We start from the raw sequence: 26,467 nt of genomic DNA, 5'->3' as shown, positions 1-26,467 counted from the left end.
AGTGATGGAAGAGGTTAAACGCTCAAAACTAAAAGCTTATCGGCCTTCAATACAGATAATACAACAAACAGATGAGCTTAACAAGAAGACAAATAAGCATGTGAACCTGACAGCGCAAACAAACAAAACAAAAGGGCGAGTTTCACTCAGGTGGATGTAATCCACCACATCAGACGACTACTACTGAGAGTACTGATAGAGCGCTGAGGGTAACAGCTGTATAGGAGTCATGTAGCATGCATGCGCGCGCGCACACACACACACACATCAAAGAAACAAATAAACCAGCACAAGTAAACACTACTGTCTAATACACTGTCTTTCCATTTCTGTATAATGATCTACATAACAGCATGCGGGAAACCACATCCCTTAGTAGGAGTATTAACAAAATGTGTGGCTGTACATAAAGAGAAAATAGCTTTTTAGATGCTTCAGACTTTTAAAACTTAGTATGCACCATGCATGTTTAATGCCTTTAACCCAGGAGACATGTAAAGCCATTTTGAATGGGGTTTTTTTTTGTGTCTTGACAGACTAACTCTAAGATAACTTAAGGAAGTGCTCTAGCCCCAGAGCTGTTTCCCCATAAACCCCACTCAGAAAAAAGGCAGAAGCTGGGTTTGGTCAAAGGGTTAAAGTGGGGTCATTCATGACAAAGGAGAAGTTCAGAAGCAGAAGGATGTGAGGTGGAGTTATCTGGAAGTTGTTGACTGCAGCATGGCAGAAACTGAAAACAACAAGTGGAAAGTGCTAGCAATAACCTGGACAAAGGGCTAAACGATACATAACAGACAAACAGGCAACAGTATGGGCAAGAATGCTTGACTTATTTAAATTACCACCACATTTGGTCTGCAAAATGTGTGTGTGTGTTTTTTCCTCTCTTCTTCACCACCCCTTTCTTTCGATTTCATGTTTTCTCCTTTTTTCAGTAAAGTGATTCAGCTGCATGCCGAGCAGCGAGGAGAAAAAATTACAGTGTTACGCAATAAGTCAGCTAGGCATGTTATCAAAGACAATGTTCCCTTCGTCACTTTCTATTCCTCTGTTTTTTTCAGTCCCACCCACTTTCACTTAGCACTTCTCCATGTGTGACAGTACTTGATCATAAGTGTTATTCTGTTGCTGAGAAGAAGAAAAAAGTCAGACAGTTTCCTGTGTATGCTATTTTTCATGTCATCTTCTTGCGTGTGACAGACACACCACCTGGGGACTGAGGGGAACAGAGCAACCCGCTGCCTCTTACTGAGGCCTCTAATCCTGCCTCCCCAGAGGGGCTCAGGTAACACAAAAAGGACAGCAGAGATACACCACCGAGTATCCAACACCACACATGCAGAAACGTGTTACTAGTTTTTTTCTTTTAAAAAGAGAAAGACTTAAACATCCTCGACAATTTCAACTTAAAGGATGATATATAAATGGAAGAACTACAGATTTGTGTTGTGACCCACATAAAGATCGGATGACAGTGTAGAGGGGAATTACTTGCACTTTAGTATCGCAGTCTGACTTATTTATTGCTGGCCGCTCCACCCCAAGGCAGCTTGAAGATATTAGGTTGTGAGAGCATGGGAAAACAGGAGAGTCATGAATCATGCCACATAAAGTCTCACAGATCAATCGCATCTGTGAAACTTCTGGCTGGTATAACATGTGAATCATCCAAAGATGACAAACAACATCTGAGAAAACGTTCCCACTCAAACACTAAACGGTTCACAAATGCAGTGCACAATAAGTTCGCTGTGTACACAGATTTTAAAAATATACACTAAATTGAACATATCAAGCAAAACGCTCATATATTTTTTTAACTGAACTAATCCCAAACTACACATTATATAAACACCTGAACTGTCCACCAGAATTATTAAAAACACATCAATGAGCCACATAGTGCTAATAATCACCCTGTACCTTCATTACAAAAATACCTGTGCACTCATGAGCCCAAAACATAAAACATTCACTCGATTTGAGACAAACTTTCAGTGGATTTGCTGAACAACAGCGTCAGAATAAAGCTGTGAGTATCATATGGTTATTACCGAAAGAGAGAGATGAACAAATTCCCCTTTTGTCTTTTGTTTGCACACACTCTGTTTTTTTTATGTTTTATTAATTGGGCAGATGAGATAATAGATTAGCGTAGTAGTAGACAAATTAGGCATGGCCACCCTGTCCGTCTCTGCTGCAGTATCAGTGTGTTTGTACCGCGACCCCTACACGCTCCAAAACACATGCCTTCAAACAACACACACAAAAACACACAAACAAAGAGACGTCCCTCCCCGCGGCCTGCTCGCGATATCACAACAAGGCGGCCGTCCTGGGAATTAGGACTGCTCTTTCTTCTCCCAGACAACCTCTCCGCCCACCTCTCCCAAAGTAATGACACGGCCGTCTGCCCTCGGACATACATCACGTTAGCGGGCTGTCACACAAAGAAAAGCGTGTCCAGATTAATGCCAGGTTTATGTTTCACTCTGAACTTTTTACACATCTTTACTGTTAAAACTTGGGGGTGATACGAGGTCCAGGGAAATCCAACACTTCTCCTTTAATGTAATCGTAGCCCAGTTTGAGCTTTATTTAAACAACTTTGTTAACCACGGGTTTGTTTTATACACTGATGGTGGAAACAGCTTATTTTAAAATGATGTGAATTTGCCAATAAAAATTGTACCACCGTCTTTGGTGACATGTCATCACTACATATGTGTCAAATATGAATATTTTCACTAAGTATGCAGATTAACATGCCAATCATGACTACTTCATGACTTGTCATCATGGAGCTAATCAAAATGGTTTTAGATGGTTGAAAAAGCCAACTGATTGAACCACACAGGTTACCAAAGAGAACCACACACACAACCAGCGATTAAACAATATTTCCTGTTTTTCTGCTTTTCTTTCATTTATCCAGAATCACACAGCTTCTATATTGAGATACCAAAGTTATAGAGTGCTATGTAATTCCCAGCCCTGCCAGGTTTAAAGCTCTGGCCAAAGGCTGGTCTACAACTTCCACTCCAAACTCAAACAGGGTTGTGTGTAGATTGCGTACAGGCTTAAATATGACATAATGCACCACACATTTCAGCATCATGGAGGTTTCAAATGGCTCTTAGTTCAGTACACAAGCAATATTTGTTTGAAAATTTTTTAACCCCCACACAAGTGATTTGCCTTTTTTGTGAAAATTCCTAAACAGGGATGACGCATGGTGAGTTCTATTAAATTCAACTGGTGCTATCTAACCAGTGTTGATAGAACCAAATGCTATAGCGTCAGGAAATGTTACCCTGTCCTTCAGGTTTCACTGCCACAGAGTGCTCATTATTAGCCCTTGGCTGTTTCACTTGAGCCTGAGGCAAACAGACAAGGCTGTGCATGATTCCCATTATTGACAGGGAGTGGTGCCTCGCTGAGAAAAAGATAATAACGCACTGACAAACGGGTCTGTCCCTAAAAACACAGACCGCAGTGTGAGCCTTTGACAAATTTCCATATGCACAACAGAACATAGTTAGGGATTAGGACACCTTTACTAACACGGCGAGCTCTGCTTTCATGAACAACACAGCAGCAGCTCATTAATGGATTATTTGTTTTGTTCCACGAGGCCTCCGTCCCTCCTGTTTTCTCCAGCTTTCCCCCTACTCCTCCGAGTTTCCTGCAGCCCTTCTTTCCCTGTCTTTCTCACTCCTCCAGATCTCATTCTAACCCACTCTCGAGGTGTCAGGTTTCCACAGCTGGTTCACATTAGCACCCCCATCCTGTGCTCGCTCTCGCTCCCTCCACTCCTCTTCTTCGTATTCTTCCTCCTCCTCCTCCTCCTCCTCCTCTACCTCACGCTGACCTCCGTAGCCGTGAGGACTTCAGTGAGCAATGAAGGCTGGACTGTTTCTCACAAACTCACGTAATATCCCCCACCTCCTTCGCTCCTAATCCCTATGTCCTGAAATCGCCCAGGCTCTAATTCTATTTTCTTTTGTGGTAATTCCCCTTCTCCTACCTCTCCACCTTCAAGTATACAACCCCACCACCCCCTCTTCTTCCAGACACTATTATAGTCCCAGCTACACTTAATAACTCCATCATGGTCCCCCCCCCCGCGGCCATCGCAGAGAAGCTGTGTGAGAGAGAAAAATGGAGCACATAAACCAGCTCACATTTCAATCCCTGGATCACTCCCTGCTTTGGCAGAGTATAGGTGGCCTATTCACTGCACTTTATTCGTGTGTGTGCACGCATGGATGTCACAAGTAAAGTACAGAACATGTTACTGATCTCGCTGCTGCTTCTGTGCAAAAATACCTCAGCTCACAAAAGAAGCAGCGCTGCAAGATTGCTGAGGGATTAAAAAAAAGACAAGCTAGCTATGCAGACGCTTACAGAGGGTGTTTGTGGCACACAGATCAGACATTCAGACTAGAGCTGCAACTTTATCACAGTTTTGAAGGGAGGTGAATCCAAATGCTGAAACTACAGTCCAAGCTTCCCAGTGTATCTGATAACATTATCACAGTTTTCCTGTATCAACATGCATCACAATACAGTAAAAACTGAACTGATGAACTCTGCTGGTGATTAGAGCACAGCAAACGGTTTTTATTTAAACTTTATTCACGACCTTGACGAAGGTTACAAGCCGAAACACATCGGTTAAACATTAGAGTTGTTCTATACGCTGCAAGCGCTGCTGGAGCTCTGTGTACCTTGGAAGTAGGTGAAGTTATGCTGGAAGCCTCTACAGCTCTTCTACAGACACAGCCAGGAGTATAATGAGTAGTATACTGAGTGAGCTTCCAGCACATATGCTGGAGGGGCCATTTGCCCTCTAACTGAATGATAATGAGTCTTGTTAGGACTTCGTTTCCACTGGCACTCTGCAAATGCAGTGTGTGGACAGGTCTTTCCAGCAGAAACCTCTGCACATAGCAGAGAGCCTGTTGTTGAAGGGGAAATTAAAATGCGCTTAAAGATAGATATTAAGGTTGAAATATGAGGGGAGTAGAAACCATGAATAGCTCCAAAATTGTCTTTGCCACACGGGCGGGGGTGGGGAGGGGGTGAGGCAGATGTAAAAGTTAAAAAGAGGAAGCAGGATTAAACAAAGAGGCTGCACCGAGGTGGAAGTAAAAGACACAAAGGTAATGAGAGAGCTAGAAGGAGAAGGAGGCCATGCAGACGGACCAAAAAACATCGACGAGGACTGAGCAAAGGAGTGCGGTGCAGGGTGGAGTCATGTGGTAAAAATCGCAGGCTGTGTTTAGAAACATGTCCAAAAAGGCTCATCTGAGCAGCCGCGGTACACAGAACAGGACTCCCTCTGTCTCAGAGTGCTCCATTTACCGATCTCTCTATGTTGTTCTGTCATTATCCTGATTCTGCGGTCGTTTAAAGTGTATTCTCCGCCAATAGCTCTGCCGGCCTGAAAAAGGTCCATATTTAGATCTACGCTGCACACAGTCCCTTTAGAAATGAGAAGGGGAAAAGTAACTTCAGGTTAAAGCTGAGGGAATGAGTCTGTGCAACCCTACTTAACACAAATTATTTCATTTTATTGTTATTTAATAATAAATAAAAACCAAACATTTACTCAAATAAATGAAACCTCACCTAAAAAAAAAAAACCATAAAAAAAACCCCAAACTGGTTAAAAATATTTTATCACAATCCTGGTGATTTTCCTTTGGGGTAAAGCCAAACCTCTTTTTGGGGGGGACTTTTTGTACACAGGAAAAACCCAGGACATTTTCCAGATGAAGTCATCCCTTAATTGCTTCTCTAACAAAAGCACAGTATTTGTGATTTCTTAATTTCAGAAATCTGCTTCAAACTTCCCACTGGGACACAGGCCGGGAATAAAAAAAGTCAGAGGATTTCACTAACGTCTGTCAGTGATTGATGACCGCTGAACTAAAAGCAAAGTCAGATTGAATTTCGCCAGATGATAACGGCTGCTTTTCTTTGCTGACTGCTGTTTGTTTCCGCAATAACAAGTGAGGAAAGTCACGCCGGCTAGATCCTTTTCAACACATTGCGCGTATGGACAACGTGTAACCTTATGACAAAACTGAGGTAGTTTTGACCTCACGGTATTGCACGAATGCGCGACAGAGGGCCACTTGTCACCCTACTGTATGTGGGTTTATGGTCTGGTTGCTACATTCCCCGCTGCTTTGTAAGTCTTCCTTTTTCTGAGTGAGAGGTTTGAACCTCCTTACGGTTTGCAAGCAGCAGCAGTTTATATTTTACACTGATCACACTGACTGCACACTTTCTTGATTTGATTTCGGCGTCCCAAATCATGGGACTATCAGCTTTTTAAAGCCCACATCATAATCTGATTATCTACTCCCCCCACTTGCTCACACACCAGACGAAATAAAGGAAAATGTGATGACAGTGGTTCATACTCTGTGATAAGTTAAAACAATGCTTTGTTGAAGCCGTGAAGCACGTCTTGTGACATTTTTGGGCCTCTAAGCACACACTCAAGGGCTGCACTGAGCTTCATCTTGACTATCAAATATTAAATCTAAACTTCAGACCTTTCCATGGGTGCCAGCATGTGAACTTGCCCGGGGCTTAAGGTGCCCTAGACTTTTCTGAGACACACAGACAGAGTACGTGTACAAGCACACACACACACAAAGAAACTCTTATCACTATGGCTCCAGTCTCAACCACATCTACAGTGCTGTTAGCTCGGCTGTGGGAAGGAGATAAGTCCTGGGAGAGCGAGAGTGGGAAATCACTGCTGTGGGTTCCAATCTCCAGCTTGAGGGTTTGTTGATTTTAGTTTGGATCATATGCCTAACGCAGTTAAAATCTATGTGCGCCTGATCGAGGAGCGTGGTTTGGAGGAGTGTAAGGGTGAATCAGAAAGGACTGAGTGGTTTTAAAACATTACTTATTTCCCACATTTTCTCTTTGTCTCTATTACCCAAAAAAAAAGTTCATGTGAGGTAGCAAACATTAATAAAGCTCTCCAAGCCCACAGACACAAATGGGAGATGATGCAGGAATTACTAAATAAAGCCAGTGGGTGAAGAGCTCAACAATAACAATTCTGGAAAATAGTCTAAAAAAATATTCAGCACTGATGCCATGGAAAGATTAAGAGGCCAAATGCCATCTAGTAAATCCCTGAGGTAGTGGTAGGGACTTGGGATAAATGAGTGACAGTTTGATGAAGGAGGCATAGCAAGAGGGAAATTACACTCCCCTCTTCACTCTTCCCTTCCCCCCCTCTCATCATTAGTAAGAAGTTGTGCTCCGAGGTACTACTCCTCAAATTACCTGAAAAGAGACATCCTCTTTTGTTTAGGCCCTCTCGCTTCCTCCGTCTGCCCCGCGGGCTAATTCTACCTGTCAGATCAAAAAGGTAGCAGGTCTACACAACACACTAACGCTCCCCTCACCTTTAAGAAAAGGTTTGAAATGTAAAGGGGGAAGAACAAAAAACAGAGAAAAAAAAAGACTAAAAAGGAGGGAGAGTTCATCAGTTTGCAGCATGACCCAGCGGAAGACACGGATTATGTTGCGGATGCAAAATACCATAATAATGATGATCTGTGTCGTCTTGATCTTGCTTGAACCTCTCAGGTAATAACTCCACTGAGGCCCACAAACATGACCAAGGTTTCTGTTCTGTTACCAAATATACTTTCAGGTAACATCCATTTACAAATGCCTATCCGGGCACACTGGCATGCTCGAATCTGCACAGAGAATTACTCATGGCTTTCACACCCAAGCTGATGGCTTGTAGTGTCACCGGTTAGACAGCTTCTGTGCTTTTTTGCACCCTGCCCTACATGCCAGCCAACGGGCCTCTCCCATCCACTTTGACTTACTCTCACAGCCATGTGCACGTTCAAGACTCATGATCCAAAGAGAGAGGGGGTAAAAAAAATAAAAATTTAATCCTAAGACTTTTCAGATGTTGCGTTCAGCAACTACCATTATTTTAAACTGTATTTCCTATAGTACAGCAAAAATAAAACTGTAGTTTTCTTTCTTTCTTTTATTTTTTCTCCACTTTTTTTTCTTCTTTAAAGCAAAAAATATTGGACAGAAGGAATTTCCATGACTGCAGCATTTCTATACTTTCCAGAATTAAGAGGATGTGCAGGATCTCAGCAGAAATGAAGCAAGCTGAAAAAGTACTGCACGTGCAGAGAGGAAGTGTGGAGGTTCAAGTATTACCGTTTCACTCCATGCACATTCACTCTTTCAAATAAGGTGAATGAAGTTAGTGTTGGGGAGTAATGGAATACCGGCATTACGTATTTAAAATACAAAATATGAGTAACTGTATTCCGTTACAGTTACCGTTTAAATAGGTGATATTCAGAATATAGTTACTTTATTGAAATGAACGGATTACACGATGGTCTTTTTCTGTTTCATATGTTAGGCTATGCACTCTGTATTTTCGGTAATTCCACGCTGGTGGAAACCCAAACAAAACACACATCAAGGGGCCCATGTCACTCCTACTTGTGGCCCGCAAAATGATGTGAAGAAATATTTTTTAAAATTATCATTCAAAAACGTATTTAATATGAAGGCAATAGGCAGAGTGTTACAGGCAAAGCCCTAAAGAATGTAGCCTCATGGGCAGTGTAGCCCGTGCTGCAGGGAGAATGGACTGCCATACCAGGTATATATGGCAAGGAAGGGAGAAAAAGGTGAGTGGAAAAGTACGAGTTGTCACTGACCAGAAACGCGAGATGGAAGCATGTAAATATAATAATAACCACTGAAGCCAAAAAGAGAGCCTGACGAGCCCAGTTGTAAGTAAGCTATTAAGACTCGACTGTACACTGTGTTTGTGTTTTCCGCCGAAACAATAAGTTCCGTTGGAGCAGCCTTTCAACGCCTTCCTCTGTCTCTCGCTAGCAAAGTCGACCCAGACAACAAAGTAAAGCTAGTTTTCGGCTACGAGCCCGACACGAACCCGGCGTATTAGCCAGAGGTCCCTTTACTACGGTTTGGAGCCGCGGACCTGTTTTATATACGCGCGGAATAGTTTTCTATATGGGATCGCGTCAAAAAGTGCAACTTTACCTAATATCCACCTTACTGTTACTCATTTTACATCAAGATTTTAAAATCTAGTTGGTATTGGTATGGTGAGTAACCTTCAATAATAGTAATAAATCACAGAGAGCAATAGTACATTCATGTAGTTGTAAAAAGCATATTAATATATTCAGTAATCCAAAGTATTCAGAATACATTACTCTCACTGAGTAACGTAACGGAATACGTTACATTTTGGGGAATGTATTCTGTCATCTGTAGTGGAATACATTTTAAAAGTAACCTTCCCAACACGGAATGAAGTTTATAGTTTCTCTCCTTCTGCAGTAAAAAACGATTAATCATGAGACCCTTTCAGAAACAGTTGAGAGCTTCGTTTGCCCAGTTTAACCAGAAGGGTTTTTCAAAGTTTCGTGTTATACCAAAGTACGTCTAGAAGCCAGTCTCCCGTAACAACCTCTTGACATGTATTCAGAGAAGTATTTTTAAGCCATAGTGTATGGGAAATAAATAAATAAATAACATGATGAAAACCACTAAGGACTTGCACATAATGTGTGCACAACGTTATAATCATGATGTAGGAAATGTAGAGTTGGTTTGCAATATGGATACAGTGAGGGAAATAAAACTATAACACTTAATTACCTACATCTTTACTACAACAATGAACAGATATGGCTGCTCCTACAATATTGAAACTCTTTTGAACCTCTACTGTATTCATGCAAAGACAGGACTGAGTCATTTGTATCAGGATTCTGCTTATAATTGGCTCTTTGGGAGCAAGTGCAGGCCAAATGTCCTCTTTGCCTTTAAGGAACTCACACACAGATTTCTATTCAGGATTGTTTGAGTGTTTCTCTCTTGTAATGTCTCTATATGTACTACCGCAGCAGTAATAAAGTTATGACAATTAAAGACAGGTTCACAGCTACCCTTTATGTCTCTTCTGTAGAAACTAACCAGATAAGAAATTTTACAATATCACAGCTAACACAGAGCATGAACTTAAAAGAACAGCTGAAAGGAAATGATCGGGTTTTTCATGAGCCACACACTCACACATCCATCCATTACTCGTCCATGCTGCTTGTGAAACTACAGGAAATGCATATTCCAAAAATGTTTTCATGCAGTGAAGAAACCAAAACAAATATTTCAAGTCCTTCAGCAGCACCCAGCATGAGTCTGTCACATTAATTATCTGTTGACCTCGGTCATGATCCATGTGACATAATTAAGCAGGTCCAAGCTAAATAGCCAGAGTGACTGTTTACTTACAACCAGCTGCCTTTAATACACTGAGGAGACTAATAGGGACATAATTAGATTTTTTGCACAATGAGCCTTTTGACTGACAATACAACACAATTGCGACCAGAAAGCCTGGACAGAGGAAAGTGTGTGCCTTTATGTGCACATAAGTGTGCGTGTTGTTCATGTTTGGCTTCAGACAGAAAAACTGTCTGACTACCTAATCAGTAGGCCTGTTCTCTGTCAGCTGACTTTCTAAACTGAGAGACTTCTCTCTTTGTCTCTACAGGGCAATGTTCCTCTCTACAGTTTAATCTTATTGTCAGGATCACTCAAATCAGAGGAAAGAATACCAACTCTGTGGTCAGGAAAGGAGAAACTTAGCTGAGGAGGAATGGTGAATAAAGTTGTAGAAGTTGTAGAAGAAACGTAAAAATGCTAATATTATAACCTGCAACCACAGTTAAATAGCAGTAAAGTAATAAACAGTATCATAAAAATAAAACCTAAAAGGATGTGGTCAAGCCTTAAAACGCTGCAAATGATTTAAGATACACATGCCAATGAAAGGCAGCAGAAAGGACAAATTAAATGAAGCCGTATTACCCTCTGTGCATATTAACGACAGTTCTGAAGTTGGTTGGTTTTGTTTTCTAAGCCTAGTTTGTAAAAATCCACTGATCACCACTATCTAGATGTTCTTCCTCCATCTGAGAAATAAACTAAAAACAGCCTGTCTTTAGATGTTAGATAATATTTCGATGTAGCAATATCTCCTCACATCCCCTCTGCATGCGTCTCTTTTCTCATTAACACAAAGCACTAACAAACTAGTGTACACAGAGATTGGCACCTGTGCAATAATTTGTATCTGTCCGTGAAGCAGACAGGAAAAAAAAGGTCAAACACATTAAGGAATGTTGCTTTTGTTGTCATCTCTTCTTGCACAAGTAGCAGTGTTTAAATTCCACAAACTCTGGGAACAGACGCACAGCAGGATTCTCATCACATTTAATGAAATATGATCAGCTTCAAGAACCAGCGATGGTGCATGTGTGTTTGGAATTTGGCTTGGGAGTGGCAATGCAATTAAAAAGACTACACAGTCTTAATTACAAACTACCCTATGCTGTCAGAAAGTGGAAGGCTTAGCTCAAGCGGCCCACTGGACTCCTTTACGTTGTGGGCCTTTCTCTGGTCTGATTACACCACGGCTACGAGGAGACTCATTCACAGGTCGTTTCAAGCTTCAGTTTAATTTTTTTGTCCTCGTTATTCTCCTGTAATAAAAATGTTACCAACCTTGACATCCCACTCAAATCAAAAAAAACAAAAAAACAAAAAGGTGCGCAGTAAAATGTGTTGGCAGAGCCTGGAGCGATCAATTCTACAGAAACACAAGAGAGAGTAACAAAACCCCTGAAATGTCCCAGAAATAAAATCTTGGAGGTGGAAATGTGTGTGTTGGTATTGTTCCCAGTACTTTGTCAGACAGAGCGGTCTTTTATTCCCCCAGTCGTGTCTGAGCAAAACCTCATGGTCCCATGAATAGGCTGGGGTTGATCTAAAACCCACTTTTTTCCTGCCTTTGCTTTCACATCCAACAGTCCCCCCTTATGAGGCATGTCTACTGCTGTGCTCACGCTTTTTGTTGAATGTTGTTAAAGTGTGTGCAGCATGACTTAAACTAAAGGTGTAGCTATGTTTGGTTGCAGGCCCGGCCAGTAGATCTTACCTGCAGTACTCAGTGCCATTGCTGAATTTCAGGCATGTAGCGTTGTTTACACAAGGTGCCTTATCATCCACACACTGCAGGGCTGCAAGAGACAAGAGCAGAGTTTTAAGACCAGAAAGGCACTTCATATCCACAACACTTTCTAAATAAATGCCAATGCTAAGCCAGACCATCCACTTATAAACCAATCTGTGTTGTCATCTATCATGCATGTGCAACATCTTCATATTATAAGAGTAAAGAGCATCAAACAGTTTTCTCAGTGAAATGCGAACTTTTGTATAGGCTGAAAATAAATGTTCTAAAATCTTGCCAGGTAAAGGAGAAACATGTCTAATCCTCAGTTTCCCCCAAACCCCAGTCATATCCCCAGATATGGTACTGGTACTCTAGGTCAGTGGTCCCCAACCCCTGGGCCATGGATCGGTACCGGTCCGTGAGTCGTTTTGTTCCGGGCCGCGAGAGTTGAGGCCCGGGTGCGAAATTTATGGTTTTCACATTTTTTATCGTTAACTCTGTTTCCCCTCAGTCTTTTCCTGTGTTGTAGTTGTGTGTCTTTTTTGAAAGAAATATTCACACGTTACCATAGCATCCAGAGAGCATTAAGGGGCAGAAAGGAGGATGTTACTCTCAATGTTGTTGGCGCATTTCAGGAGGACGTGGTGAATAAGGGTACACAATTTCACAGTGAATTCGCAATTATTATTATATTTACAAAATACCACAGTTTTTGTCTTGGTCGTATCATTTTATTTTGTTGTATTTATCTGCGACACCTTAAAGGCCGGTCCGTGAAAATATTGCCTGACATTAAACCGGGGCACAAAAAAAGGTTGGGGACCGCCGCTCCAGGCAGCATATGCACTCATAACTCTCCTCTGAGTCATTGATGAGAGAGTCAGAAATACTTTGTATGTGAGGGGATGGGGGAGACCGAGGAATAACCGGTTTGCAAAACAATGTGACTGTGGTTTTTTTGGACCATGGGAGGCAATTCTTCCAATTAAATGAAGCAAGGATCAACATAGAGGTTCCATTCAAAGAATTCAAATTGAGTAATTTCACAGTGAAAACATTAAAGTGTTATCCTGCTTATGTTATCATTTTGTTTGAGAAGGCTGGCACGGCTGCTGCTGTGAAATCACTTTTGTACCTTGGCCTAACATTAAACCTTTATACAAACATAATGTAACTGTAACATTAGCATACTACTCAGTAAGCATCCTAACATTTCAGTTTTTATCTTGACAACACAATATAATGTTACCGTTCTAAATAAATGACCTACCACCATGGCAGCGTTTTGGGTTTTTTTTGTTTTTTTTTGGTTTGTTTATTTTTTTAATGACTTAATGTCTCTCTCTTTTTTTGAGGAAGGAATCACTCAAAAACATGACTGGGCGTTGGCAGGACTCACTGAGGTCGTCCCAGCGCCACCTCTTACCATAACCACCCACGTCTAATGGTTGAGGCAAACCCACTTCGTCGACGAATGTCCACTTCCCTTCTATGGGGGTATTTTTAAGGAGCTGACCCAGATGTACTCTAAAAGTGTCAAGAGTTTTCCATTAATACCATAACTATCACAACTTTGAGAAAAAACAAGTTAACAATTAGCTGTACTGCTATAACTCTGTCAAATGTGTTGGTACAATGATTGGATTGCTGTACATAATTTCATCCATGACTTCCTGTTTATGACTGTGTCTAAATACAGAAATAAATAAATGACGTGACAGCGAAAAATATTTTCGTACACATCAAAGAAGTAGCATTGTTAAATGACTCAAATGTTCCTCAAAGGTGGGGAGCCCCAGCTTCGCTCGCACTCTTTGAAATTCAAAAGTGAGTATTTAAAACTCGTTCAGGTTTCTCCCCATTAAATGGTAACACCACCACAGATGCACACTCTCCCCTGTGAGGGAAACCCTCCAAGCAGAACTGCAATTTTTTTCCTTCCTGCCCTGCTACAGAGACATAAGGCGGGGGGCTTGCAACTCATCTCTCCAGCTATGCGGAGGCAGTCTGAAATCAGGCAGTGGTCACAGGCACACAAAAATGAGCGTTGATGAAGACAACAAAGACCATCTCTCTTCACACTAGTGAGACACTCATAACCAGACACATCAGCCATTGTGCAGCCTTCGAGCCGCCAAAGACACATGGCTGAGGAGGTCTTCATGCACACCACGGCAGCCCATCATGCCAGACAGAAGTGTGGTGTTCTCTGCCTTTATTTGCAAATGTGATATGCTAGCTAAATCAAGGAGGTCATTGTTTAGCATCTGTAATTAATTAAGCAGAACTGTCATAAATTATTAGAAGCACTTGTATAAATGTTTCTTAGCACTTTGCTTCATTTATAGTCTCACATGTTTGGTGGTTATACGATGCATCCCCACTCTGCAGAACAGAGCTCTTTTTACAAAACTGAGGGTAGGTCAGCTGATTTAGAAGAAACGCCAACAATGTCTTCACAAAACAGTCATTGCATTACAGGAAGTGCGCTCAGCAGTGGTGTTATTTCCTGAGTCTAGATTAATCACAGTGTCACTCAAGTTAAAAAGCCACGAGGGCAATAATGACAGCTAATCCTGTTTACTATGATTATTTTATTGATAAATTTGCACACAGCTTATTTGAAAAGTGTTGTGCATTCACTGTCTGGTCCAGGAGACTTATGCTTCAGAGTGAGGCTGATGGACATAGCACATTAGACACGGGGATATCGTACATAAACCACAGTGAAATTTATAATCCCAGCAGGCATGCACACACACATGCTACCCACGATATGCACACTTGCACAGGCATCCACTGCACTTCAGTATGAGTTGATATCAGACTGCTGTTGCTGTATGACAGACCACAGACTATATCGTGCTATTTTGGGACCACTTCTGTTGACACACAGCGTCTGCGCTTGCCCTGGTTAAAAATCATGCATACATATTAACACAATGAAAATAATCCACACTTATGTGGTTAAGACATGTTAAGTCATGTTTTATCTGCTTTTATAGAAATGATTACAAAGATTTCCACTTTGCTAACACCGGATACTAGTCCTCTAGCAGATAGCTTTACTGTGTTTTGCTGGTTAGTTCTTTAGTTGAGTGAATAGAGGATGATGAGCTGAGAAGACGGGTGTATGAAGGCAGATGGAATGAAAGAATGGAAGTATGAGAGCAAAGACCGGAAAACTGTGCTCTCATCCCCCGACTGGTTTGACGAGCTTCCCATACAAGCTGTCGTAATGCCAGATGCAATGATCTTACCAGATTTGGGACAGCCTGCCTCTTATTACGCCATTTTAAAAAGCGCGCACACACACACACACACACACACACAGCTGAATTACCCACTACACAGGTTACCAATTCCCGGACGGGAAGGTTGGAAAACAGTTTAGCAATCTGTTTTTCCAAAATAAAAACAATTGGTTCACACACATTCATATGACTGATGAGTGTATTGTAATCCAGACTGGTAACATTGTATCCCTTCCACCTAGTCGTTCTCACACTTTACTATCAATGATCCATGGACAGGAACATTTCCCAGGAATGAGAGCCTTGATAAGACTCGATCGACAAAGTCAACAGTGAAACTACCACCAGATGTGGTGAGCTGTGAAGGAACACACAAGTTACCTGACTGAATGCTCGTGATTATTTGGATCCTTGGAACAAAAGCCCTTGTTCATTTTCTCACTTGCTGCTACCTTATCTTCAAACTGTGTGATTTTGTGTGTGTGTGTGTGTGTGTGTGTGTGTGTGTGTGTGTGTGTGTTTAAAGAAGACGGCAAAGCATGAGTGAGTACAAAAGCAGATTTATAGACTGTGCAGTGTGATAAGACTGAAACAGAGCTGTGAGTGATCCCTGGTGATGGAAGCTGACTCTGTACAGGTGCCTTTGCGAAGATTATTCTTCAGACTGTCCTCATGCTTTTAGCATGTTAACATCATTGCACACTCAAAACTGTAGGAGGCTGCACAGAAATAAGTTGCATAGAGAACATTTAGTTTTTGGTGTTAGCCATTTCAAACATTTCAGCTTAAAGAACAAAGCTGATTTCTCAACAGCAGTGCCAGCTGTCTCAAAAAAGGGTAACGTGCACTCTGGATGTTGTTACTGTGAACTGAAACTTATTCAACTGAATTCTTTGAACAGACCTGGATTCTGGTCTGGTTTAGCTTTGCTAAATCTAAGTAATTCTTCCACTGGTTCAAAAAACACGATAACATAATTTACCTGTTGCCTTTTGCAAATCAATTATCATCTCTTGGTATTTTGTGCACACTCTAGTTGAGCACATGCAGTGCTGCAGCAAAAAAATTTGCATGTTGATCCAGGCATCCGGTTTTCATCAGTAACAGTCAAAAAAGAGGCTAATAAATACACACGGACTACTACAAATTCACTTAACCTGGGAAAAACAGCTACTTGTGCCCTTTCACGGGGTAGATAAAAGCCAGGTTTGTGGATTTTAGAGGCTTTTATCAACCATGAAAGGAGCTCATCCATAATTGAACCAGCTGTGATTATAGTGGTAAACAGGATGTAAAAAACCCCATTTCACAATTACCTGATGTCATGATGTAATATAACTCTGTCAGCTGTCAGGTTTTTTTTAAAGTTGGCCCTGTACCAGTAAATCTGTGTGCTGCTATGTTCTAAAATAAGAAAACTCTTGCCTTTAAAACTGCACTTTTAGAGTTTTCAATGTACTTAGGGTGCTGAGAAAAGGCAAGCTCATCATTGCTGACACAGTCGTCTTTTAGTATTATTGTCACCTTCAGATGACACTAATTAGTCTGTTAGAAGCCTTTTTCAGGCACTGGCAGCATTCTGTCACGGTGACACCAGTCACGATGGTGAAGAGTCAGACATAAACACAACAGTGGCCAAGGGAGCAGTGATACAATCGGCGCTTATTACAGTGGCAGCAATCACCAGCATTGGTGACTCTGGCTTGACTCTGGTGGAAGTGTCACAAACTTTTTGAACATGAGAATGCCACTACGAGCTGTGGTCACACAATGTGTAACACAGCCTCCAAGAGAGAAATCTCACTTCTGGATTTGGAAATAGTGAAAATGCTTGAAACACAGAACAATGTCTCAAATATATTAGAAAAGTAGAAATGTAAGATAATAATATATTAATATACAGATATTAATGCCATCAGGACATTCTCCAAAACAACTGCTTTTGGATATTTTTTTTTAAGTGAGCTGAGCAACTCCCACAGCAGACAGTCGCAGTCGAAATCAAAATGCCCGTCTATTACTGTGACAGCATGTAGTTCAGGGGTGAAAGTGACACTCGCACTGGTGTGATGTGCGGTTGATACACTCTGTGGCAACCTAACAGAGGAGCTTTGTAGACACACTGCTGCTGATAAGGAAAAGACAGAAAAGTAAGACAGACTGTACAAGCAGGACACTGAGCAATCACAATCAACCTTTATGCTCTGCACAGCTTATACCACACGTCTAAAACATGTTAAACAAGACATTTCTCAGTGGTTATGTCCAGCAGGCTGTCGAGTTCAGAATGCACTTGTGGAAATTCTCAAACCGATGTGTTCTTTTAAGCTTCCTATATTTTCATGTGAAAGCCCTAAAAGCTAAAAATGTTGAGACTTAAATGTAATAAAAATCTATGTAAAGAAAAGCCTGAAACCACAGTCCAAGTGGAGTCTGGCTAGTGGTGCTCACTTTATAAGTCACCATAAAAGGTCCCTAAAGAGCTCGTACGAGAAGAAGGAAGAAAAAGAAGACGAATAGGTAGTGAGACAGAGGGAGGGAGACGAGACGAGACGGAGTTTGAGCTAATAGCTGTGGATTGATATGGGGAAGTAATTATGAAACTGCAGACAAAGACACCACACGAACGAGTGTCCCAGAGTACGGGCAAATACCCATACAGCCGAGGGCAGGAAGTTGTTCGCGCTGAGTGAGGAAGTAACCCCATTTCCTGGAATTGCTGTACAAGCCTCCATATCCAGCAGGCCAAGCAGTTGTCATGGTAACGTGCAATAAAATACCCTTAGCTCAGCATGTGCGGTGGGAGACAAAGCACAAACTAAACACTGTTACCCTTAGGGAAGCTTTACTGGCCCACACAAACAGTGGCGATAGCGAGCACACAGACCAAGCACGGCCTTCAAGGCTCAAGTCTTCCAGGTCCCCTTTAGACTGAGGGTGGTGTCATACAGGAAGATACAGTAACATGCTTAACTGGGATGTCTGGAGCTGATCTTTAGTATTTTATCAGGAGAGATTAAACGCAAGGCTATCTGTAATAAACTACTGAGGACTACATCCAGAGCATTGTTTAATGCAACTCTGACCACACCAGCTGTCCCAAAACTTTCACTGCAGTCTGTTAAATCACTGAAAAGATTTCATGAACCCATTCATTAGAAACGCATGGGTGAACCACCGACTAGCACAAAGTATTTAAAGTAGTCATTTGCTTTAATTGATGAAAATTAGGTTAAGATGGAGGACAAAAATCCTGACTGAGGTCAAGATATAGGGGGAAAAAATGATTCAGTAATTATCCCACTGACCAACCAACTGCCTCGCTGCTTTTTACTGCCTGGAAAAGTTGGACGAGCCTCAACTGAGCATACGGAGCAGGGCCGAGGTGTTTTTGTACAGCTGGACAGCAGGATACAGTGCTGGATCGCTTTCTCAGCGTGTGTGTGTGTGTTTTGAAGGGAAAAGAGAAAGAAAGAAACAAGGAGAGTAATCCAGACAAGACAAATTTAGGGACTTTCCCTCGATCGTTCAGAATCTAATGGAAAACAATCTGACCTTGCTTCCCTACTTCTACCACTGTGTGCAAACTTAAAATATACATTTACTATATGATAAGTTATTTTAAAGCTCATCTTTAAATGAAAAAATTTGCATTTTGTTTAATTAGGTATTTTTCTAAAAATACGCTGCTTACTATGTGATTCCAGCAACCGGTTGAGAGAGTGCATAGTGAGCAGACTGATTTCTGAAGGTTTGAAAGCAAATGTTTCCCATACTTAAATCGCTCATCTGTTTGAGACATCCTTCGTTACTTTTGGTTTCCTGATGTACCAGATGTTTTCAATATGTGATGGGTCTGGACTACAGAGTAAAGCTCCTGGAAAACTCGAAGGATGTGATTTGGCACCGTCTCGCTGAAACACGCAAAGCTTTTCCTGAAAATAGATGCAGGCTGTGCGGTGAACCTGTACATCAATCAGCATTAATGGTGCCTTCACTAACGCACAAGTTACCCGTGCCATGTGTAGTAATGTGGTAAAGATGCTGGCTCTGTTTAATTAGTTATGAGCAGTTCTGCTGGTGCTGTTCCTTATGTCAGTTTTTTTTTTTTAAACTGTAGTGCATGTTTAGCTCAGACCGTGACCTAAACACTCCATTGGTGTTCAATAACTCGAGGTGAATTTTGGTTAACGCCGTCTCCCATTTCAGAAGTAAAACTGTTTTGTTTTTTTCATGTAATTAGTGCATAGGTGTAAAGATAACAGTTACCTGCGGTTGATGACTCGCTACAGCACTGCTAGACTATCAATCGTGCTGGTGGAGAATTCACAAACTGAACACTGGAAGCAATCACAGTAACAAGTTTCTGATTAACTGAATATTAAACACAGGACTGAAACTAATACTGTGGCCCGTTACGGCAAAGCATTTCTTTCTGAGCTTTTCCGTGTAGTTTCCGTCTGCCTCCGGTCTGATGTGCACCACTTGGTTCATTACTCCATGCGCCCTGCCTGCCTGTCTCCAGGATTACGGGGCCACATTGGCCAAGGAATGCAGGCCGCAATAATTCCCTGTTAATTTGCTAACCTGCTCAACAGTGCAGACACAACGCTTTGTAATCCCCTCGACTTTCAGAGCCACAAACTCTGCCTGCTATAGTAATGGTGCATGTGGTTCACGTAGGGCGTGCACAAAGCTTCATTCTGGTTTTTGCCTGAAGTGTATTTAATGTGCGTGGATCAAAGTCACTCAGACAAAACTGGTTTAGTAGGAATTGGTGGTTTGAGCAGTGCGCAGAACAATGGTGTCAAGCCCATTACTAGGACTTTCATCTTGACTGCTAACCAACTTCAAGACCATAACCACACCAAGTCTATAGATTTACATCTATTCTTTGGAAAGGTAACTAGAGAGAGAGGCCACATTCACTGCATTCGTGCATGTAAATGCAAAACCAAATATATGCGGAAGACAGTGCCCTCAGAAGTTCCCACCGACATGTGTGTGGTTATCCAATTTTTTTTTACTACTACATTAAACAAATAACGTGGTGGCAAAACACACGAGGAAGAGCTGTGTAGCTACATGACTAACTTAACTGTATGCAATCTGAAATATGACCACAATAAAGCGATAGCAAATTTAGCTTACTGAGACTGTGTGAGAAAGTTGGATTGTGTCACCGACAGGATGCTTCAATTCACTTTATTAGTAACACGACTACAGTGAGTAGGTAGGGCAGGAGATTAGCAAATAATGAAAAGCTGTGGGCTGGTCAATAAACATCTTTGTCTTCCCTGCACTGGGCACAGGCTGCTGCAGATAAATCATATTTCACACCAGGCGGCAGCTTGGGTCAGATGCAAGTAAACCGCGGGTGGTACAATCGCTGCTCTTTGTCAGCGTGTATGTACAATACAATACAAACGCACACGCAAATAGATACGCACACGCATAGTAGCAGTCTGCCGTTTGCACTGGGCAAGCATTTGCAACCATCCACATGCCCGCAGCACAGGGGCAACACTGTGTCGTGTGCCACAACAACGGCACCTACGCTTCCTCGAGAATGAGAACTCTCTGGCCCCGACCGAGAATAAGGTCAAACCTTTGCGCCTTTCCCCAGACTGAGCTGTGATTCGTGCTCTCCCGCTTCTCATTAAAAGCTCTCAACCCACAAACGTTTGGCAGGCTTTCATTGTGAATTAACTAACCTGAAACCACCTTCGTGCTATCGAGACGATCAAAATCTTTTAACGTGTCATCCTGTCACATGAATAGCTGACTTACACGCATCAAAGGATGCGGCAAAGACAGCATCCAGACATTATGCAGCTTCATTACCAGCAAGAAACGAGATAAAAAACTAGGACGATTGACTGTGGTGCAAACAGCGTGTGAGAGAGAGGGAGGGAGAAACAGAGAGGGAGGGAGGAATGTCAAACACCAACAACATTCCTGTGCTTCTCCTTGCACTGCCTGCAGCACTTTTACATTGTCTGTCTTCCTTTTGTGTAACTTCACTGTTCACAAGTCACCTATAATCCATAAAAAACCGTGAGAGAGAAGAGCAGTGTTGGAGCTCTGGGCTGAAAGGTTAGAAAAACATGTGGGACAGAAATCAATTCCTCCGCCTTTGTACTCTCTTTATGTAAAGGATGTAAAAAGAGTACAAAGGCCAGCAGGTTATTTTGTATTTTCATGGCTCTCGGAGCCACCACTGAAACTAACTAAGCAAAGAAAGAAAAAGAAAAAAGAACACACACATCACAGTAAAAGCCCAGAAACAATCTCCAGTAATCACAAAACTTCATTCATTAAAAAAAGAAACACCAAAGGTCAAGGATCAGGGTCATCTATAGATGCAAAACATAACCACAGAAGAGCTCAGAATGAAGGTAAACCCATCTAACCCCAGCCACATCCCTGTGATGTTCACCAATGAGCTGCATCTTATCTTAACCAGACGATGCAGCTGTGTTTACATACACAAATCATTGTCAACAAACCTTATTTCAGTTATATTTAAAGCATTACTGTTTTCTAAAACAACAGTAAAATACATTTAAATATAACCTGAAAAAAACTGGGCGATGCCAATACTGTTATGTTGTTGTTACCTGGGTATCACTTTGACCAAACCAGCAGGTAATAAGTTCGGTAACTGCGTTTCAACCAAAATGGCATCACTGTCTGTTTTTGTGGTAGACCTCCAGCCAGAGTCATTTTGCTGCTTTAAGCCAAATAAAGAGAGACTTTAACTGCTTTTAAAGATAAGCGAGCGGCCAAAAAACAAGACGAATTTACTGGTTAGGAAAAACTGAATAAAAGACAGGTGTAGGGGATGCTGATATTACCATTTATACTGAAAAATGTACATCGATGTATTTTGCACGTACATTCCTGGGAACTTCATTAACATTTTCAGTTCTTACACACAACCGCACTGTACACTCACATGACATTTAACCCCCAAATGCTGAAAAGCGTATTACCGTCAGTGTGTGCTGACACAACTCTGTTAATTGAGCAGTCTAAACAAGATAAAGTGTCCATTTTGAATTCTTTCTCCAGCGCTCGGTGCTCAACATCTGGGCAGCGGTGCGACACAGCCGTGCGTTAGGCCGTAGTACCCGCATTAACTAAACCATAACGCCCTGAATTAGGCACAGGGGAAGAAGTTGGTCCACATGGAGGTGTGAAGCCGTTCTCTTTATTTTAAATCTAACGAATACAAAGTCAGCGACCATGAGCACAGGAGAGTCCACTCAAAGTAAAAGGTACCCAGCGTGTGTCTCAGAAGGCCACGAAGGAGCCCAGAAAACCCCCACCAAGTCACCTCAAACTTCGATTAAAACCTCTTCCATAGCTTACCTCCGATCTAAAGCTAGCCAAAGGAAAACTTTATTTTTGTTTGTTTATTTTTTTAAAGAGTTAACAGGTTAAAACTGACCTCACCTAACTAGCTAGTGTAAAGAGATGCTAAGTGTGTCCGCAGATGCAGAGGCAACGAAACGTGATGGCAAGCGGCCGGTGACTAAAACACACCACGGTTTCGCCACAGCGCCAAACTTACCTAAAGAGACCTGGATGAAGCAGAAGACAAAGGCCAGCGACTTCCCCGGGGAGAACACGGGTATCTGCTCCATTTTCTCTGTAAAATCCACATAAGGTCGCCAGCCCGAAGCTGAGCTGTCTCCCCGGAGGTTCGTCGCTTCTCAGAAAGTTTGGCAGGAGATGGCTCAGGCGGGAAAAAGCAGACTTTCCAGATCAGCCGCGGACTCTGAACATGTCACGTTTTTTCCCCTGTACGTGTTTAACGACCTGTCTCATTAAAACCGTTTAAAACTCACATAAAGTTAAAGTTCTGTTGTCGCACACGGCAGCGACTCGCTCCTCCACCTCTCTGCGCTTACTCGAGGCACGACCGCAGAAGAAGCGCACCACGTATCCTTCCGCCGGACGCCGCGAGGGTCTATCGCGGAGCTTTAAAAAGACACTAAAATACGTTGAAAACACGGGGCTTAAATCCAAATTTAGCTTCCTTATACCACAGGGAGAAAAACAGTGTCGCTTGATATTTGTTTTATCTCGGGAACGAGACGGGAGGAGGGTTTAGATGTTTTTCGCTCTCAGCGTCGCCGCGGCGGAGGAATTTTTTTTCTCATTTTTCTACTTCTCTCGAAGTCTGCTATGACTCAAAATTAACCCGTTCAATGATTTCTTCTCTTTTCTTTCTCCTCCCCGGGTGCTGCACGTTTTTTCCAGGTACGTCTGTGAACGCCCACACTTAAGCAGCGCTCTTCGTTACCGTTGCGGTTCTGCCCGGGCTTAGCACCTCCGCGCTTTTCAGGTGTTTTTGGGGAACAGAAATGTCGACTTAAAAGGTAAAACATCGAAGACTGAATGTGGATCAACAGTGGCTTCTAGTGAGCTCCAAAAACACTTTTTGTTGCACGCCACCCTCCCTCATTTTAATAATGTGTGTCATAACATTTGAGGTGACTTTTAAAAAGAAATATACGAGCTTGTTTAAAATGATTTTAATTTTACAGCTCATTTAAAATCAATATCATTGGACAGAAAGAGCTGCATAAGAAGCTACAAGTTTTACAGGTACACAGATAGCCAGGCGCCTACATGTTTACCTACCACAAGGAAAACATTTGAAAGCCAATAAATGCTTTGGGGATTTCAAACTGTTGCTTTGTTTTTCTTGGAAGCTTCATCACTCCTCCGTGCTCAGACAGGCCCATCACACTTGCTTTATAACCTGTTAGTGATCACAGAAATCCCAGACTCATTATCCCCTATCAGGAGGAATGATCCAGGTGTAAATCACAGGCTCATCACAATAACAAAGCAGTGTCTCATCCCAATGATTTGTTTGTCTTTACACCCCATTAGAGAAATATTGCCAAGCCTCCTGCTGCCACCAGCGGCCCTTTGTCCTCTATTCAACTCTGCTGAAAGGCCTGGAACCAGAGGAGAGCAAATTGATCTCCTCAGGGGTCCGTACTGACAATGCCTTTGTTGCTGCGGCCAATGTCAAGCTCTTGCTCTCCATGCGTGGTTGGCTGTCAGGTGTTGGCACGACAACACGCCGTTTGGTCAGAAGCTGTTTTTATTGACAAAACCCGTCTCACGTTTGCTGGTTCTTCTGCATTCACATTTCTTTCATTATGTCACTAAAGGCCATTAGTGAAATCCAGAATTTCTTATAAATATCATATGTCACATTAAAGCTAGCAGTGATATAAATCACATGAAAGGTTCACTTTGTCTGCAGCTCTGTTGTCCTAATGACGTCACCCCAGATGTGGGCTTCTGTAATTTAGGAAGGATGGAGTGAGAAAGGGTGGGGCTGTGCCTCATAAGCAGAAAACACTGATTGGTTCCTCCTTGCCATTACTCTGAGAAAAGAATGCGTTAACACACAAGTTTGGCATGATTTCAGAGAAAGCAGTAAAAAGCGAAAGAAAGCTTAGCCACCCTGATGTTTTAAACCACATTTTCTGAAACTAATCAGCAGCTCCAGCCTCAGGTCGCTTGTTTATCAAGAGTTTACCAGGCAACAAAAGACTGTAGTTACTTCGCCAGCGCTTCAGCTTTCATGCAGCACATTTCGGACCAACTTTGTGAGTATTAGTCTTTTGAATTTTAACTACCCTTGGCCTGGCTCAGAGCCACGAGGCCCTGCCACATTGGTGAGAGACACTTTCATCAGTGTTTGGGCTCTTCACGCCGATTTGAAACTCATCCGTCAAGGGTGACTCCAGCTGTCGGCTTGTAAAGCTGTGCTGCAAACAGGGGACAGATAGTCATGACTGATTATTCCAGGGACAGCCTGTGCGTGATCTTGTCCACTCCCCTTAACCATAAACATGCCATCTTTCCCGAGCGTGACAGCCATGTGAAACCAAATCGGTGCCTGTTATTCAAGAAGAGTGTTACACTGCCTTTATGTTTGATGGTGGCAGATAGTATGAAGTGTGTATATGATGCCTTTCTATAATTAGTAGAGGCAGGCATCGATACGCTTTTCATTACTCGGCTGTGGCAGCTGATTTGCTTGCATCAACAGTTGTGCATAGCTGAAGTGGTTCCTGCATGTCAGTTCTGGATGCTTCTATATGCTTCATACTTACTGTGTAATTACATTATTGAGAACAGCACTCTTAAACCTCAGTGCAGTCTGTAAGCTCCGCTGAGAGTGTTGACAAGCTGGCATTTTGTGCAGGCTTTGATGAGATGAGCCTGAACGTAGGTATGAAGCTCTCGTGACCTCTGTGCCTTTGTTAAGACACATGCACATTTGCACAGGAAGCATCATTTATCTAATGTCATCTTCACAGTATAAGCAGATCTAGTGGACAAGAAGCTGAGGGGGTATATTTAAGGTTGATTATCACCTGACTGACCCACTTTGACTGCCATAAAAGAGACAGCCTGCAGACAGCTTTACGTGTGTGACATGCGTGCCTCCAGACGATAAAAGACCTGTGGATATATTGTCTTAAAGGTTACAATGAAATCGTCAGCCATGAGAGCGATCCTTCAGATTTCAGATCTCCTTGATGGAGATTGGCCACTCGTCGGGTCAACAAGATAAGACTCCACATGGTATCTTATTTACAGAGAGATATAAATCTGTTAGAAGGGTTTCAAAATATTTAAACATTGTAAATAATTTTACTGTGTGAACTTGAGGTTATATGATCGAAATGTCAACAAAGAGGCAGATAATGCCCACGTAAGTCGAAAAGGGTCTCAGATCAGCATGGAATCAGTGTAATCATTTACTTGGTGAGACATGGGATTGCCTAGAGAAAGTAAACATACCAGTGGAAGTTGTTTTTGTTTTTTTACTGGCTTCATTTTGTTGTAAAATTTTAAGATGGGGACATCTTGACAAGCTCAACATACTAAGTGTAATTTCACAAACACTCGTAATCACTCAAAACCGATTTATTCTGACTAAACCACTCATCAAGATAAAGCTGAGGCTTCATATTTTTTCTCATTGAGCTGATGAATCAGTTAGTGAGCACACGCAGCTTAGCTGTTAGCAGTCTTCAGCTTTGGTTTCGAAGAACAAGTTATACTAGTGCAGCGTTTGGCAGTGGCTGACCTG

At 42.1% G+C, this 26,467-nt stretch overlaps 1 protein-coding gene across 2 annotated transcripts in view; it reads right to left on the bottom strand.

Moving 5' to 3' along the window:
- The window catches only part of notch2 (notch receptor 2), a 40,593-nt gene extending 16,997 nt beyond the window's left edge, over positions 1-23,596 (bottom strand). For both annotated transcript variants that reach the window (XM_085449524.1, XM_085449525.1), the window contains exons 1-2: positions 22,910-23,596; positions 12,062-12,143 (exon numbers count right to left, since the gene is read on the bottom strand). In XM_085449524.1, the coding sequence (XP_085305650.1) occupies positions 12,062-12,143; positions 22,910-22,982 (155 nt within the window). In that variant the 5' untranslated portion in view covers positions 22,983-23,596. The remainder of the gene's footprint in view (positions 1-12,061; positions 12,144-22,909) is intronic.
- Positions 23,597-26,467: the final 2,871 nt, after the last annotated feature.

The sequence above is a fragment of the Copadichromis virginalis genome, linkage group LG23 (genome assembly GCF_057382275.1).
Source record: "Copadichromis virginalis isolate Kocher_CV1m ecotype Utaka linkage group LG23, C_Virginalis_male_GT1.1, whole genome shotgun sequence".
Lineage (NCBI taxonomy): Eukaryota > Metazoa > Chordata > Actinopteri > Cichliformes > Cichlidae > Copadichromis > Copadichromis virginalis.
Note: the sequence above shows the minus strand (reverse complement) of the source record. Positions and strands in the feature narration are given on the sequence as shown.